This window comes from Phytophthora parasitica (genome assembly GCF_000247585.1).
Source record: "Phytophthora parasitica INRA-310 unplaced genomic scaffold supercont2.31, whole genome shotgun sequence".
In the NCBI taxonomy this organism is placed as follows: domain Eukaryota; phylum Oomycota; class Peronosporomycetes; order Peronosporales; family Peronosporaceae; genus Phytophthora; species Phytophthora nicotianae.
In genome coordinates, this window is record NW_008649017.1 from 640,431 (window position 1) to 653,628 (window position 13,198).

The 13,198-nt window shown below is 51.4% G+C and overlaps 4 protein-coding genes across 4 annotated transcripts; 2 read left to right on the top strand and 2 right to left on the bottom strand.

Annotated features, from left to right (window-relative positions):
• The first annotated feature begins 182 nt into the window (after positions 1–182).
• PPTG_13109 (hypothetical protein) lies at positions 183–4,152 on the top strand. Its single transcript, XM_008908841.1, has one exon. The coding sequence runs from the start codon at positions 247–249 to the stop codon at positions 2,413–2,415; it is 2,169 nt and encodes a 722-aa protein (XP_008907089.1). The 5' UTR covers positions 183–246; the 3' UTR covers positions 2,416–4,152.
• Positions 3,157–5,913, bottom strand: PPTG_13110 (hypothetical protein; the record flags this gene model as incomplete). Its single annotated transcript, XM_008908842.1, has 1 exon — positions 3,157–5,913. One exon carries the CDS (start codon positions 5,911–5,913, stop codon positions 3,157–3,159), a length of 2,757 nt encoding a protein of 918 aa, XP_008907090.1.
• Positions 5,914–5,970: 57 nt separating this feature from the next.
• PPTG_13111 (hypothetical protein) lies at positions 5,971–10,641 on the top strand (the record flags this gene model as incomplete). Its single annotated transcript, XM_008908843.1, has 1 exon — positions 5,971–10,641. One exon carries the CDS (start codon positions 5,971–5,973, stop codon positions 10,639–10,641), a length of 4,671 nt encoding a protein of 1,556 aa, XP_008907091.1.
• Positions 10,642–10,753: 112 nt separating this feature from the next.
• Positions 10,754–13,136, bottom strand: PPTG_13112 (hypothetical protein; the record flags this gene model as incomplete). The annotated part of the gene is made up of 6 exons (XM_008908844.1): positions 10,754–10,844; positions 10,999–11,214; positions 11,283–11,523; positions 11,590–11,717; positions 11,787–12,906; positions 12,971–13,136. 6 exons carry the CDS (start codon positions 13,134–13,136, stop codon positions 10,754–10,756), a joined length of 1,962 nt encoding a protein of 653 aa, XP_008907092.1.
• Positions 13,137–13,198: the final 62 nt, after the last annotated feature.

Genomic DNA, 13,198 nt, shown 5'->3' on the forward strand with positions numbered 1-13,198 from the left:
CAGCGGATCGAGACACCTAGTAGCACGAGATCCACAGTGGTCTAGCGTCGGTTTATTTTCAGCCAATGAATGAGATCGTTTGATTGGACTCCATGGATCAGTTGCATTGGCAACAATACTAGCCTCGTATCTTTCAAATCTAGGTCTAGATTCTAAATAAATACCCATAAAACCAGAAATAAGTTCGGCTACCCATGCGAACTTAACGCTTCCCATTGTTTCCATTGGAGGTCCTTAGCCAGCATCATGGAGAAGGTCGTGGCGCAGGCTCTCGCTGCCACCTTGCGTGGTCTGGACGAGACTATCCTTGAATACATCAGCGGTGCTGTAGCCGACCAGCTTGCGGACGAGGTCCCCTCCGATGCAGCAACCCTGGAAGAGCTGTTGGTCGAGAGCGTGGCTCCTTTCCTTCTGAGCACGAGCTTCTGCGAGGACGAGGAGGCCGCCTCCAAGCTTTGCGCGTCGTTAGCCTCCAAGTTGCTGGCCAGTCCGGAGCTTCAGGCGGCGGGCCCGCAAAAAGACGCGGTCCGCGTGCTGGAGAACACGCAGAGCATCGAGGAGCAGGCGCGTAAGGATGAGGGAGCGGCCGACGCCGAGCAGTTGATGGCCCGCATGTGGGGCTTCGACAAGATCCGCAAGACCACGAACGACGAGCTGGAGGCGCAGCAGTCGGCTCTGTCAGCGCGTCAGGTGCGCAAGCAGATCAAACTGGAGCAGCTGACGGCCGAGCGCGAAGAGGAGCAGGCCGAACTGGACCGCGAGTGGGAAGACGCTCGTTTCCTGCCGGATCTGACGCAGGACAACGGAGAGAGGGACATTCACGTGCCGAGACTCACTATCAACTTCAAGGGCAAGACGCTGCTGTCCGACACGGCGCTCAAGATCGTGGCCGGCCGCCGCTATGGTCTTGTGGGCAAGAACGGAGCCGGAAAAACCACTTTGCTCCGCTACATTTCTCACTACGAACTCGAGGGATTCCCGAGACATATTCGCATCCAACTGGTGGAGCAGGAGTCGGCTTCGAAGCTCAGTAAGGACGACCGCAGTGTCCTTGAGGTCGTACTGGCCGCAGACTATGAGCGCTCTATGTTGCTGCAAGAGGAGAAGGAACTGACGGCCGAGGAGGCCAATCAAGGGGCCGACCACAGTGTGAGACTCAAAGAGATCTACGACCGCCTGGTGGACATCGACTCAGACACGGCCGAGTCTCGCGCGCGCTCCATCTTGAGCGGCCTGCAGTTCCCCGACCACGTCGTGGACGGCCCGGCCAAGGCTCTTTCCGGTGGTTGGAGGATGCGTACGGCGCTGGCCGGCGCACTGTTCATGGCTCCGGACTTGCTGCTGCTCGATGAGCCCACGAACCACTTGGATCTGGAAGCTGTGATCTGGCTGGAGCATTATCTGGAGAAGTACGAGAAGCAGATGATCGTGGTGTCCCACGACCGGAACTTCCTGAACGCCGTGACCACCGACATCGTGTATTTGACCAACCAGAAGCTCACGTACTACAAGGGCGACTACAACACATTCGAGAACACGATGAAGGAGAATCTGCGTCAACAGCGCAAGGCCTACGACGCCCAGCAGATGAAGATCCAGCACATGCAGGAGTTCATCGAGCGCTTCCGGGCCAACGCCAAGAAGGCTCCATTGGTGCAGTCTCGTGTCAAGGCCCTGGACAAAATCTTACGCAACGAGCTCATCGACGAGCCTGAAGATGAACACGCTTTCCGGATGCACTTCCCGCCCCCGGAGCCACTGGGCCGACCCATCATTGCCGTCGAGGACGTGGGTTTCCGGTATTCTCCAGAGTCGTCCTTGCTGTTCAAGGACGTGCACATTGGCGTGGACATGTCGAGTCGTATTGGTATTCTCGGTGTCAATGGATCGGGTAAGTCGACGCTTATCAACATTATGATCGGCAAACTTCGGGCCACCGAGGGCTCCGTGACGATGAACCCGCGTCTGCGTGTGGCCACGTTCACGCAGCACCACGTCGACTCGCTGGACTTGTCCAAGTCCGCTGTGGAGAACATGAAGGAGCTGTTCCCTGGCCACGAATCGGACGAGTTCCGCTCGCACCTCGGCCGCTTTAACTTGTCGGGTGAGCTGGCTATTAAGCCCACGCGTACGCTGTCCGGTGGTCAGAAATCTCGTGTCGGCTTCGCGCTCATGACTTGGCGTCTGCCGCACGTTGTGGTGCTGGATGAGCCAACGAATCACTTGGATATGGAGACTATTGACGCACTCATCGACGCTCTGCGCGAGTACAAGGGAGGTGTGGTGATTGTTTCCCACGACCAACACTTTGTGCAGAGTGTGTGCGAAGAGCTGTGGGTTGTGGGCGACCAGAAGGTGGCTCGCTTCCGAGGCACGATGGGCGAATACAAGAACCGCGTGTTGACCAAGAAGTAAGTGAGTGTATTATAGACCCCCCGCGCTGATCGTAGCAGCTCGTGGGGGCTAGACCAACTAGACCGAAACAAGTAAATCACGTGCTCTCTTCTCTACTTGTTGGAAATGATTTGAAGAAAAGTTGGGACTTTTATCGCAAAGCTGACAAGATGTACACGCCTATTAACTGAAGTTCCTGGTGGTTAGCGAAAACTGGATGCCACGTGTCTTTCGAATGTATCGAGCGATAATACTACGTAGCACAGCGTTATGAAGATCGTTTGTAAGACGACGGGCAAATTGCTGCATTTGAAGCGAATCTCTGCTTAACATTGTTTCGGTACGTGAGGGCGACATGTTTGCTTCTGGAAACTCAAATCTGGATAGTCTAATTGACGCTTGGGCTGTGAAGTATAACTTGTCGTTCATCGTGAGTCTCCACGCGCATCAGGGGAGCCAGACGGCTACGAGCACAGCTCTCCTGTGACCGACCGGTATCAGCAACGTGGGTGGGGGCGAATATTCACAATCCCCTCGTGTTAGCTATTTTCCTGGCAGCGCTTCTAGGCTTGGCTTTGATGAACGAGCTACAGTCTCCAGACAACCGCACTCCCTTGCAGAATTACTACATCGAGGTGTGCAGGTAATTTCGAGGCACCGGTAACAAGTGCATTGCTTACTCGTAACTCCGTTCTTAAGGCTACCTCAAACTCTAACGAGATACCCTAACAATAAATAGGCGATGCGAGCCCTCTCAATAATTTAGCCTGATAATCTTGGAAGCGATAGAGATGACGATGAACGCGGCGACGTACCACTATCTCGATTGCAGATTGCGAGTGTGGGTAATTGATCTATTGAACTGCAAAGTCCAGTACGTGGTGACGCACTTTCGATTCGTTTTGGAGACGATGTTCTATCTCCATACATTGGTGACAATGTTGGTGAGAGAAGGCGTGCAGGGTTGTCCGTACTCATACTTTTGCGTTTGGTAACGCCAGTCTTGGTACTGTTGCCAGATTCAGATTCGCCCATGAACGCTCTTACCAAGTCCACGCCGTAAATCTCTTCTAAACATTTATCGCGACTTGAAAATAGCGCATCTTTCAAGAGCTGTGCAGCGCCGTTGCCTCGGTTGTTATTGCTTGCTGCAGGATCATCCGAGTCTTTACCGCGACGTCGAGATTCTGCTTGGAATCGCCGCGATTCAGCGATCAGCCAGTCTGCATCCACATTCTCTGAGATATTGACAACCAAGATAGGGGCCGCAGATACTGTATCCTCCACACCGTAGCTGGTACTTCCAGAGCGATTATTATCACGTGCGAAGACCTCTATCCTCCCGTCATCAGTAACCGTAACACTTTTCAGACCATTCAAGCCATTAGTGGTGCTCTTACTGGGGATAAGCGTCTCAAGTCCTTTAGCCACAACACGAACACCATCAAGCGAAACGCAGTTATGACGAAGATCAATTTCTCGAATTTTGGCCATATTGATCTCGACATTGACAAGTCCAACCACCAATTTCTTAAGAAACACAAGTAATCGACCCATCCCCTCGCTTGTAATTCGGTTGTAGCGCAAATCGACGCGTTTCAGCCTTCCCAGACCTTCACTGTCCAGCACCTTCAAAATTGGTCGCAAATCATCATCTACAAGCCAGCACTCGCGCAGTTCCAAGCAGTCCGAAGAAGGCCAAACTATACCGTTTGAAGATACAGCTTTACCAAATATGTCTGCATACTTATTCACGAGCTTCGACTTGGCAGTTTGCAGGGTATGAAATTCTGTTGTTAGTTCCGTGAATTTCTCCGCCAGTCTCTGTCTTTTGTCTTGAATTTGCTTCTTTTGTCCCAGACATTCGAGAACATTACTCTCGCTTTGCCGACGTAGTGCTTCAAGTTGGTCTCTCATTAACGTCTTCTCCAACTCCAATGCTGCTCGGGCTTGAGACTCGCGATTGACATCTTTAACAAGTCGATGGATTCGCTCCCTCTGCTCGAGTGTAAGTGCTTCTTGTGCACTTAAAAGCTGCCTAGTTTCTCGATTTCTCAGCTCTTGTTGCTTTTCTAACGCCACTCTTTTAGTTATTGCTTCCTTCATTTCCTCTAGCTGTTTCTGTAGTCCTCTGATCTCATTCTTTGCTCCAATAAGGATTTTACTCTGCTTCTCAAACTCTTGAAAATCACTAGCCTTTTGTGAAGATAACTGCGTCTCTAGCTGCTTTTTACAGCCCAGAGAATCTCGCAACACCCGCTCAAGCTCCTGCATCCGACACTGCGCAGCCATTAACTGTTCTTCAGCGTTTTCACGACGATCAACTGCTTCATGCAGTCGAGTCTCAACATCCTGTAACTTTAGCGTTAGTTCGTACTGCTTATTGCGTCGCTTTACCAGTTCTCCTTGCAGCTTTTCGATCTCCATTTGATGATTCAGATGTGAAGACGACAATTCCTCCTGCAAAAATTTTCGTTCTCGGTGGAGTTTTTCCTGTAAGGCACCCACCGCTGAGGCCTTTTCCTCTGCCTGTCTCGTTCGATGCAGAACTTCCACTTCGCTCTCGGCTGAACGTTCAATGTGGTCCCGATGCGAACTGCGAAGCTGCTCACACTCTCGTTCTCTGTCGTCGAGTCTGGCTTTAAGTTCTTCAGTATTTCGCTCCTGAGCCTCAAGAGCTTGCAACAATTTCTCGTTCTGGGTCGTAGCAATCTCCATGGCCTTTTCACGGCCTTCTGCCTGACTGCGACTCACCTGCAGAGCGTCAATTTCTGCCTCCAATCGATCAATTTTACGTTGTCGTCGCACTATATCGTTCTCCTTAGAGATGACATTTCTCTGTAATTGCTCCAGTGCAGCTTCCAGTTCATCAAGTTGCACTCGTAGCTGGTCGTTCTGACCTGATAACAGCCAAACTTCTCGAGTTTTGGCCTCAATCGCATCGTCTCGTAGGCGAATTAACTGGTTTTCATGGAAACTTCGAGGCGAAAGGCACGCGTCTGCCTTCTCTGGTTGCAATTCCTCAACGTTCTTCTCCAACCGACGAATAACTCCTTGATGTCGATCGATTTCTTTTCTCAGCTGCTTCTCCTTCTCAATCGCTACTGTAAGTTCTCCATTCTTCTTAACCAACGTTTGCTCTCTCGAATCCAACGCAGCACAAACCATAGCGAAGTCCTCTTCGTCTTTCTTCACCTGTTCACGAAGCTCCTCCATCTGAGCACTCACTTTGTGCATCCTTGTTTCCATTACTTGAGTCTCGTTCGTCTTGGCGTCAAGTCTCATCGTCAACGTGTTGATTTGTTCAAGTAACTCATCGACATATTCGGTCTTCCGGGCTAGTAGAATTTCCTTAGCATTAATCTCGGCAGCCTGTTTCTCTGCTAGTAACTTGAACGCTTGAGCGGCGTCATCCAAGTCTACAATAATCAGCGTTAACTGTTGAATCCGAGCTTGAACTGCCTCCGAATCGTGCAGATCCAGCTCTTCCACATTCTCTTCACCTCGATCATCCGACATCAACGCAAAGTTATTGATACCGTCCCAACAGGTCGGATCTAAACTAACGGTCGCTCGATGGCGTTCTTATTATTCACGTGGGTGGTGCTTCTTCTCTTAGCTTTCCCATCAGCGCAGTCTCTTGTGGTGACGGAGGCAAATTGTTCTATCGCGGATGAGGCACAGAATGCATCGGTGAGGTTGGATTGGAACTTATTTGATGGCGACGTCACGTACACGAGAGTTTCTCACTCGAGTGAAGCTCTACTAGCAGCTACTTCCTCTTTATCTGATCGACTTTTGATCCTCGGGGGTATCGAGTACGAGTCCGCTCAACCTGTAGTCGACAGCCCTGTTCTAGTCTACCATATCGCCTCCAATACGTTCCTAAAACCTCAGGACCAAATCCTCTCGGCCGTGTCTGTAGCGTATCAATCTTCTACAATTGAGACTGTGTTTACGTCCCCAGCAAGTCGAGCTGAACACGCCTCGTTCATTAACCAAGACGGAGCTGTATTCATATTTGGAGGACGCAGTCGAGAGTTTGTCAACGATACGTGGCGGGTGTGTGTGGATTCCAGCTCAACTAACGTGATTTGGGACGAATTGGTCACTGCTACTGACGCTACTACCGTCTTAGCGACTCCTGTACCTCGTATCGGTCATTCCTTCACCAAAGTATTCGAGAACAGCACTATGATCGGTGCTCTAGTGTTTGGAGGTGTATCAGAGGCCTACGTAGAGCTGAGTGGATTGCATCTAGCCTTTATTTCCAAAACTTCTTCAGCAGCGTGTACAAACCGAGGACCAAAACTCGTCTGGAGAATGCTTAAAGCTGGACCATTAACGGATAATGGTCCAGTTCCAACAGCTCGAGCGTATCATGCCGCCATGACATCGTCGAAGATCTTCACGTCTTCGAAGCTTAATTGCTTGATTGTCCACGGGGGTAAAAGTACCATCGAAGGAGTGATTTTCAATGAACTATGGAGGTTATGCCCATTGATACCTGTGGTATCTGTGCCAGTGGAGAGGATGAACTATACGTGGGAGCTTCTAACGGAGATCGGGACGACACCCGGTGCTCGCTATGGAGCGAGCATTTCGTTCGTAGATGAAGGGAAACTCGCTCTCGCTGGAGGTTCCTACACGTTTCCAAGCGATTTTTTGAGCGACACGTGGGAACTCAACGTGAATGCGACGCAGTGGATCCGTCTCTCCTTCTCCGAAGACTACACTCCTCCACGTCGAGGCCACACGCTCTCGTTCTTCTCAACTGCTACACGGCTTTTTCTATTCGGCGGTAGAGATCGCTATGCCGTCGTCAAGAAGAGGATGCAAGCTGCGTATTACGGCGCTCCGTTCTGTGCTTTGGGTCTCAAGATCACGTTTTGTACTACAACGTCCAAGTACGTCTGCATCGCGTGTCCTGCCGGTTCTTATCTGGAAAGCGGGTCCCGTAAATGTCTGCAGTGTCCGCAGGGAACTCTTTCGTCGGCTGGATCGTCTGAGTGCACGAAATGTCCAGCTGGGACGTTCAGTACTGAAGTAGGTAAAGACAGCAGTTCGCCTTGCACTTCATGTCCGTCAGGGACTTTTTCTCAAGCTGTAGGTGCCGTATCAAGCGCAGCGTGCATTGCGTGTACAGCTGGCACATACACGGTATCCGCTGGATCAGTTTCTTGCTCGAATTGTGCGGCTGGAACATTCTCGATCGCCAATGCGTCGACGTGTACGATGTGTGCTAAAGGCAAATACAGCGGCGTTGGGGCTGGGACGTGCAGTGACTGTGCTGCGGGTACGTATGCTCCAAGTACAGGCTCGACTGCATGTTTCTCGTGTCCAAGAGGATATTACAGCAACACTGGCGACGTCGCGTGTTCAGCTTGTTCAGTAAACACTTACAGCTCTGCAGTGGGTGCATCAGCTTCAGATTGTCAGGCGTGTCCGTCGTACGCGTTCACAACGTCCTGTGGTCAAAGTTGGTGTAAAATCTGTCCACCAGGGTCAACGTGGACTGGAAATGCGTGCCAGTTGTGTAGTAAAGGGTACTACGCATCGACAGCTACCAATGGAGCGTGTGTTGCGTGTCCAAAAGGGTCCTACTCTTCGGATTTTGGCTCAATTCAGTGTCAAAACTGCCCGACGGGAATGTTCACGAGCAATACGGGAGCGACGAACTCAAGCGACTGTCAACTATGCGCCAGTGGAGCATTCTTCAATGGAATGGTATGTCAGACTTGCGGGGCTGGAACGTATCCTGAGCCGAGTGGATTCTGCTCGCCTTGTGTTCCGGGTAGCTATAGCTCCGGCGGAGTGGCCAGTTCTGTAGATACCTCACTTGGTTGCGCTTCCTGTCCGTCGATGAGTTACAGTGGCGCTGCAGCCACCGGTTGCTCTGCATGTGCTGACAATTCTTACTCCATGGAAGGATGGAGGGCCTGCGTGTCCTGTACGTCATCACCCGGTTGCGTTACTGGTCGCAACGGTCTCTTGTGTGCTGGGAACGGAGATTGTGTGTACGGAGGCTGTTCCTGTTACTCTGGATGGGTAAGTGGTGATTGTAGCGTACCCGTCGATAATACTGTGTCAACACAAGCAGCAATCTTGTACTTCCGCGATGCGCCATTTCAGCTGGTCAATATGTCGTCATTAAGCGATATTCAAGTGAAAGTTGCTCGATCTGGGACCCTCACCTCACAGTTGCAGGCAGTTATCACCTGCAGCTCGAGTAATTTCTCTGTCGGACCGTCGTCGCTGCCCATAACGCTTGACTTCGCTTCGGGCGAATCCTTTAAGACCGTCAAAATCTCGACTGCGCAGCTCTCACCGAGAAACGGATGTCGATTTTTCACTTTGGCATTGAGAGACGTCACCGGAGCAACTACAAGCGCTGTATCGACCGATGCGGACAGTGTCTTGACCGTGTATGTTGACGATATGAACGGTGCATCAGGTGGAGTGACCGGAAGAGCTGTAACTTCGACGTATTCACGACAGATCAATGGTACTGCGATAGCTGCAGTGACGTTGGATCGTCTGGTGACGACACAGGTGACGATTTCTCCTCAGACCGCAGTATCACTACGAGATCTTCCCTTGAATTTGCTGGTTGCTATCGATTTCTCCGCTTCTTTTGTCTCTGCCTTCATCGATTTGCTGCCTGCGATCGTCGCTCAGCTTCAAATTGTCTACCGAGCAGCACCCGATGGCGTTCGATTGGGTCTGGTGAATGGCATCAAGCCAGCCGCAACATTTTACACTGATCTCGTGGACTTCTTTAATGCTGTTCAAGCGCTCGCTGTAAGTGCAGGGAATACTTTCGTTGATTGGGACTGGATAGCAGCAGGTTTAGTGGCTGGGTCGTCGTCGTGGCCATCAGCAGATCGTCGACATTTCCTCATCGTTGCAGGCGACACTCTTGTTGCTGGATCTGCCACTTTTCCGTCAGTATTGCTGAACTTGTTGCGCTCTCAAAGCGTCTTCGCATTTACTCTTTCTCCAACGCAAGTAACTTTTTCCACTGGAAGCGACGAGATGAAAAGCGTGGCGTATGGTACGGCACCAGCGATTCCTACAGCACTACGCCAAGCTTTTGAGCAAAAGGATAATGCTCTTCCCTCGAGTCTGAACATCCTCAACGATCCAGCTAAACTTGCATCTGCTGCGCAAGTAGTAGGATTCTCCAGTGGCACAAACTCCCTCCCAGTCCTTCGCATCACTCTGGAACCTTTTTCAACGCCATCACAGGTTCAGACTGTCACGATTGGTGTACCTGGCGGGGTCTTGCTTTCCATCACATTGAACGAACCTGGCCACGCTTGCTTTCCGCCAATACAGACGACCCCTGTCGACTCGGTTCCGTTGAGTGGTTGGGCGGATGCGTGGCATCTCTCCAGCTTGAACGACATCAAGCGTCTCTGGAAGACTGCGGGGCAACTGGCGATACATCAAGACACGTCGCTCCTGCGTAAATCAACCAGCACAGTTTTGTCAGTCTACGACCCAACATCAACGCAGATCAACTTGGTGAGGACGTACCCGGGCTCCTTCTTTGCTGCTGGGTTGACCTTAATCTCTCGTGGATATTGGAGATCTTCCGACAGCAAGACGGCCTGCGATATCCAGCTCACTATGATCGGCACCAACATGAGTCTGCAGTCTTCCAGCAGAGTTCCGTACGCCTCTCATGTCGCCCCAGATGAATGGAACTATGGATACTTGCGGTCCAGTATCTCTTGGGAACTGAGCAGCCTAATCGTCGCTCTGAAATGCAATACGTCATCTCCTGGAGTGGCAGTCGAATGGGCGGCACTTGGGTTGCTTCCTGATCCAGACTTTGCTTGTATGTGTCCTCGTGGCTTCTATCACGGCTCACTTTCTGACTCGAACGATGAAGACGGATCCTGTATACGCTGCGCTGCGGGTTCATTCTGCACTGCGGGGATCAAGCGGCAGTGTCCGGACGGCACATTTTCTTTCGGTAAAGCAGCATCATGCGAGACGTGTCGGGATGGCTGGATTTGCACCGACGGACTGGCACGACTCTGCGATCCAGGAACGTACTCGACGCCTTCATTCACCTGTGGAATCTGCCCGAGAGGATACGCGTGTCGGAATGGGAAGAAGTCAGTGTGCCCAGTCGGCACGTTCTCGCTCAAACAGGCTAGCGAGTGTCAGAGCTGTCCTCCAGGCACTATATCTCGCTCGGAAGGGTACGTATCAACGCATAATCAGTCAGTAGAATGACAAAGTACTAACCTGTGCTCCTAGGTCATCCACGTGCGAACTCTGTCCACTTGGATGGACATCCAATTACCAGCGCAACCACTGCATCTCCTGTCCGCCCGGTGAAGCCACTCTATACACAGGACAACATCCATGTTCCTCCTGCGTTGCTTCGGCCTTTCCGATCCGCAACCAACCCGAGGTTTGCCTCGTATGAACGATGTCTGCAAGTACATAAGCGTGTCTATTTATTAGTCATTTAGCTCACACACGCGCTACGAAGGCAGCCACACGCTGCTTAATGTCGCTTGCAGACCTGTCGACAGACCACACGTCAGGATAGATTGTACCAGTTACGCCTACAAACAGCAGTCCAACCTCTGAGCTCGAAGTACCACGGCCTCATTGTTCGCTGGCTTGTGCACGTCTGAGTAATCGGGGATGATCCGTTGACCACGTACGTCGTCGCGGCTCTTCCCTTCCGCAGCCGTCTTAGCGACGTCAACTTTCATCGAGACGAGGTCACTCAGACACTCGCGAATACGCTTCTCTGCGTCAAACTCCTCCACCAACGTGGCCAGTTCATAGTGAGAACTGCAGCACAAACAGCATCATTATTAAAGACCAATAGAAACAATATGCGTGTAAGGTGATGACCCTACCTGTCCACGGATCCAACGGTGCCGTCAGCCGAAACATGACCACTCTCGACGAGTTGAAGCAGCTCATCCAGAGCATAAAGCTTGATGAAAAAAGTATACACCGTGATTCCAGCTCGACGAGATGACTCACGCATGTAATTCTTGCCCAAGCCTCGAACTTGCTTGTCAGTGTACACAGCTTCACCGTTCGGGAGGTTAATCTTCGCCTTGCCTTCAGCAGCTATAAGTTCCGCGCGAGCATCTGAATAAAACAATTAAGGTACATGAGTTGAGCTGGACCAACGCATGCAAGAACAACATAGCCCACTTTTCATGTACTGAATGATCTCCGGACGTAAAATGGCTGCTTCGATGTGTGTGCGCTTGGACTTATTACGCGAACGGAATTTATCTTCGTTACGAAGTACAGTGAACACGCTGCTAGCAAGCACCCACCTAGTGTACAACAACATCATTCTTCTTTGTTAATAATCCATAGCAATAGGAAATGATTGCCCAACTTACCCTGGAGAAATCTCATTGATCGCAGGCGAAAGCGACGGGATGGAGTGACCTGGCGTGTTAATCAATGCGAAGGGCATTGCCACTAGCTGTGGCAGTGTATTAACCGCAGTAGCGATCACCGAATACGGGGCCTTCACAAAATTACTGGGGAATTTCACATTGCATCCAAGTCCAAAGAAAACACCTTCACCGTGGAAAAGTTCCTGATCAGGAGCCTTCAGTGTGTGATTGCTGCCCACATTCGCTCCATAGCCGACGTTGCCTTTACCCTGTGGCCAGATCGAGGCAATCAACAGTGCCTGGTGGTGGAACCCCACAAAAGGCCCCACAAAGCTCGACGTGACTTCACCTTCAGCAATCGAAGTGTTGGGTCCAATCACAGAGCTCATGACAACTCCATGACGCTCCACGTGCGACGTATCACACAAGAATGAGCCTTCAACCACACTGAGCGCCTCGACTGTCGAATTCCACTGCACGATAGAGTCACGGACGATGCTCTTGGCTCTGATAACAGATGGCTCGTCTTGTGTCGATAGTAGCGTGGAATTCACGACGTCGCTGTCCTCCACGACTGCATATCCACCCACAAACGTCCCCTGTACTCGGGAACAGCCACGTACTCGCGCATTCTTCGCCACAATGGCCATTGGAGCTTTCAATGCTGCCACATAATTGTCCACAAAGGTCTCGTAGGTCTTCAAGAAGTCAGGATCTCCTCTCCTAGTAGCAACTGCAGCCCCCAGTGCAAAGGGGAGATCTGCAACCACACGGAGGTTGCGACCGCCGGTTTCCACTCCAACGTGGAGTAAATTCCCATTGGCAGAAACTGCGTCTTCCTCTGGCCCCGTGACGCTGCCGCATTTGATGACAGACGCTTGAGTGTCCACGAGGACGTCTCGAAGGACCAGAGTGTCCCTCACTAACGAGTCGTCGAGCACCACCACGTTGCTCAATGCAGAGTTGTAGACACCACACGGGAATGGGATGCCGTCCACGTTATGGTTGAAAGTGGAGAAGCGACCGAGTACAACTTTCCCATGGAACGAGCACTGGCGGATGCGCGAAGTCTGTAGCGGAGTGTGCGCATAGGTCTTATAAACATTGTTCCAGCTCTCAGCTATAGGCAAATTGACATAGGGCATCAGATTGCTGAAGTTAATTATAACAATTGAATTACGAACCGCAGTTGCCGTTCGCTTCCAGAGCGCGGATCTCGCCGTCGGAGAGCGAGTAGAAGGCGCTGGAGAATATGTCACGACAGGACTGCACGTAGCGTACGTGATCGGAGGTTAACAACGCCCAGAGATCATGCTCAGACGTGTAAGCACCGCGCTCTTCGTACGGCATGGTGGCAGGCAATGCGGTTTTAACGTGGTAACAACATTTCCATCCTAGAATAATGGGTGCAA

Coding starts and splice junctions, on each gene's coding strand:
- PPTG_13109 (XM_008908841.1), top strand. CDS start 247: ATGGAGAAGGTCGTGGCGCAGGCTCTCGCTGCCACCTTGCGTGGTCTG.